Genomic DNA, 2,418 nt, shown 5'->3' with positions numbered 1-2,418 from the left:
AACAGGAAGAGGAGCAGCCAGCTGAGCCTGCTCCAGGGGAAGAACAACGAGTGGTTGATCCTCCCACAACGAGAGCGGCGGGGAAAAGAAAACTTTATGCAGATGAAGCTGGCAAATATGATAAGCAGATTCGTCGGAAACTTCTGGTGGATTCTCCCCCCAAGGGCCAACAAAAATCCAAGTTGATGGCCGAGGCCATCAGAGCTGCTGTAGATGAAGAACAACAGGAATCGTCCATGGCGGGCCTGCCACATAGAGCCGGACTTCGTTCTCACGGCCCAGCTTTATCGGACGAAGCCTCTTCTTACCATCCTCCTGAGGACCAAGAGGACGAATTGTTGGATGCAGATGCAGAATCTGCACCAGTGATGGACCTTCCCAGGTCTCCTGTCTTAGAACCCGGGGGTCTTGAAGAGAATCCATCCCCTTCTCCTTCAGCCTTAGTGTCACAAGCTGGTGATATGGTTCCTAGTCCTACGACGGGACCTATGAGAAGACCAACTGATGGTGCAAGTCTTGAGCCCTCAGCTGCTCAGGATGATGAGGAGCGAGTTGATTATGACGACTCCCCAACTGATGATGCAGCTGACGAAGATAGAGGCGATGAGGACGCCGACGCTGGCAACATGTCAGGTGGTGGTGAAGATGATGATGAGCATGATTCCATAGATGACGTCACCACTTTTGATGATGATGCCCCCAAGGTCCCATCTGATAAAGTATCTGGTTATACTCCTTTTCACATCTCCGGTAAGTCTAGTTTCTTTCGACTTCTTCCGCTTGTGTTCTCTGCGTTCCGACCATTTTTTCGTGCAGGTTCACCTACTCCCGGGACTACTTCAGCTGCTCCTTTAGAGCAAGAACCTGCGCAAGTGTTGGCTCTTCCACAAGAGCCACATTTATCTGGCTCTCCTACGGTGACTGTTCCGCCTGTAGCGTTGCCTGAAACTACTGCCGCTACTCCTCCTCCGGAACAACAGCTCGTGCAGGTATCAGCTCCTATGCAAGAGCAACCCCTGCCTGACTCTTCTGTAGTAGCTACTTCATCAAAAGCGGTGATGAAGATCTCGCTCACCCCAACGGAGGCTGGGCCAAGCTCTTCTCAGGTGAAAGCATGGATGGCTTTGACCACAAGTCCTTCGCAATTAAACATTTCAATTGCCTCTGCAGCTTCGGCACCTGGATCGCCTGCTAGTCATCATCTTAACGCATCAATCTCAGCTGCTGAAGAGGTATCTTCGGGTGCAATTGTCAGTCTCGCTAATGCACCTAAATTCCTTCAAATCTCCTTGGTGTATCTAAACAGTCTTGCGAAGACGGTAGTTGAGTCCCTGATGAATGGCCAAGGAACTTTGAACTCCTTTCGACCTCTGCTGGAAGCAGGCTTAAACGGGGTCAGGAGCGTGGGCGAAACTCAATGGTTCGAACACTGCTCATAGATTATCCTTCGTTTGGAGGAGAAATTACAACGCTTCGAGACCATGGGCCATAGTGACCTTCAGCCGCAAATTATGTCCACTTTGGCTAGTCTTCAGGTCGCTGAAGTAATACACCGAGAGACGCTAGAACGGGACTTAGCTGAAAAAGAGCGTCAGATCGCAGAGCTTCGTGAGCGTAACACTCGGAAGCGAGAAGAACTAGAACGCTCAACTGCTTCTATGAATTCGCTTCGGGACAGACTGGTTGAAGCTGAAGCCGAAGTCCTGCGATTGAAAGCTGAACTCTCCCGCGAAGAAGGCATTGTCAACATCCTTAGTACCCAGAATGCAGCTAGTACTTTGGAGTATCATGCACAAGCTCAGGCTCTGGAAGACGTCAGAAAGGAAATGGCGGCCATCATCATACCCAGCGAGGATGAACTCCGAGCAAAGGCTGAAGCTATGGTGCGAGCTAACCACGAGGCGGAGCTAGCTGAACTCAAGGCTCAACTCATCTCTTTTGATTTGATGCATGAGTGAGTTTGGCTTCTGTAATGTTCTTTTGACAAGAACAAAGTTTGTTTTGTATCACTTTCTTTTGGTTCTTGAATAAAAAGTGATATTGACTTCTCATTGTTTCTTGCATTTATCATGTTTTGATTTTAAATACAAGTCACGAGAAATGCCTGAGATGTATTCCTGACTTAGAATATACCTCGACAATGGTTCTGTTGCAGAGAACTCTCTTTATTATCATTTAAGACAACTCTAGAAGGTTTCAAACTGCTGAGGACGAATACTCCCATAATAGGGTTGACTAATAGAATTCTTCCTGTGTTATGTTTTGCTTTAAACACTGAAAGAAGTCTATATTGCGATCGGAGCAATTTTGAAGACTTATCGTTCTATTGACGAGAAGTGATAAGTTGATTTTTGTCAGAGGTGTAATTTTAACGTGACAACTGAAATATTGCGATCAGGGCAATTTTGAGGACTTATC

The 2,418-nt window shown here is 47.4% G+C and overlaps 1 protein-coding gene across 1 annotated transcript in view; it reads left to right on the top strand.

Annotated features, from left to right (window-relative positions):
• The window catches only part of LOC109846596, a 3,244-nt gene extending 1,805 nt beyond the window's left edge, over positions 1-1,439 (top strand). Inside the window, exon 2 of the mRNA XM_020415844.1 lies at positions 6-1,439. Coding sequence (XP_020271433.1) covers positions 6-1,439 — 1,434 coding nt within the window. The remainder of the gene's footprint in view (positions 1-5) is intronic.

The sequence above is a fragment of the Asparagus officinalis genome, chromosome 7, assembly GCF_001876935.1.
Source record: "Asparagus officinalis chromosome 7, Aspof.V1, whole genome shotgun sequence".
In the NCBI taxonomy this organism is placed as follows: domain Eukaryota; kingdom Viridiplantae; phylum Streptophyta; class Magnoliopsida; order Asparagales; family Asparagaceae; genus Asparagus; species Asparagus officinalis.
This window is presented reverse-complemented; position numbering and strand designations above follow the sequence as displayed.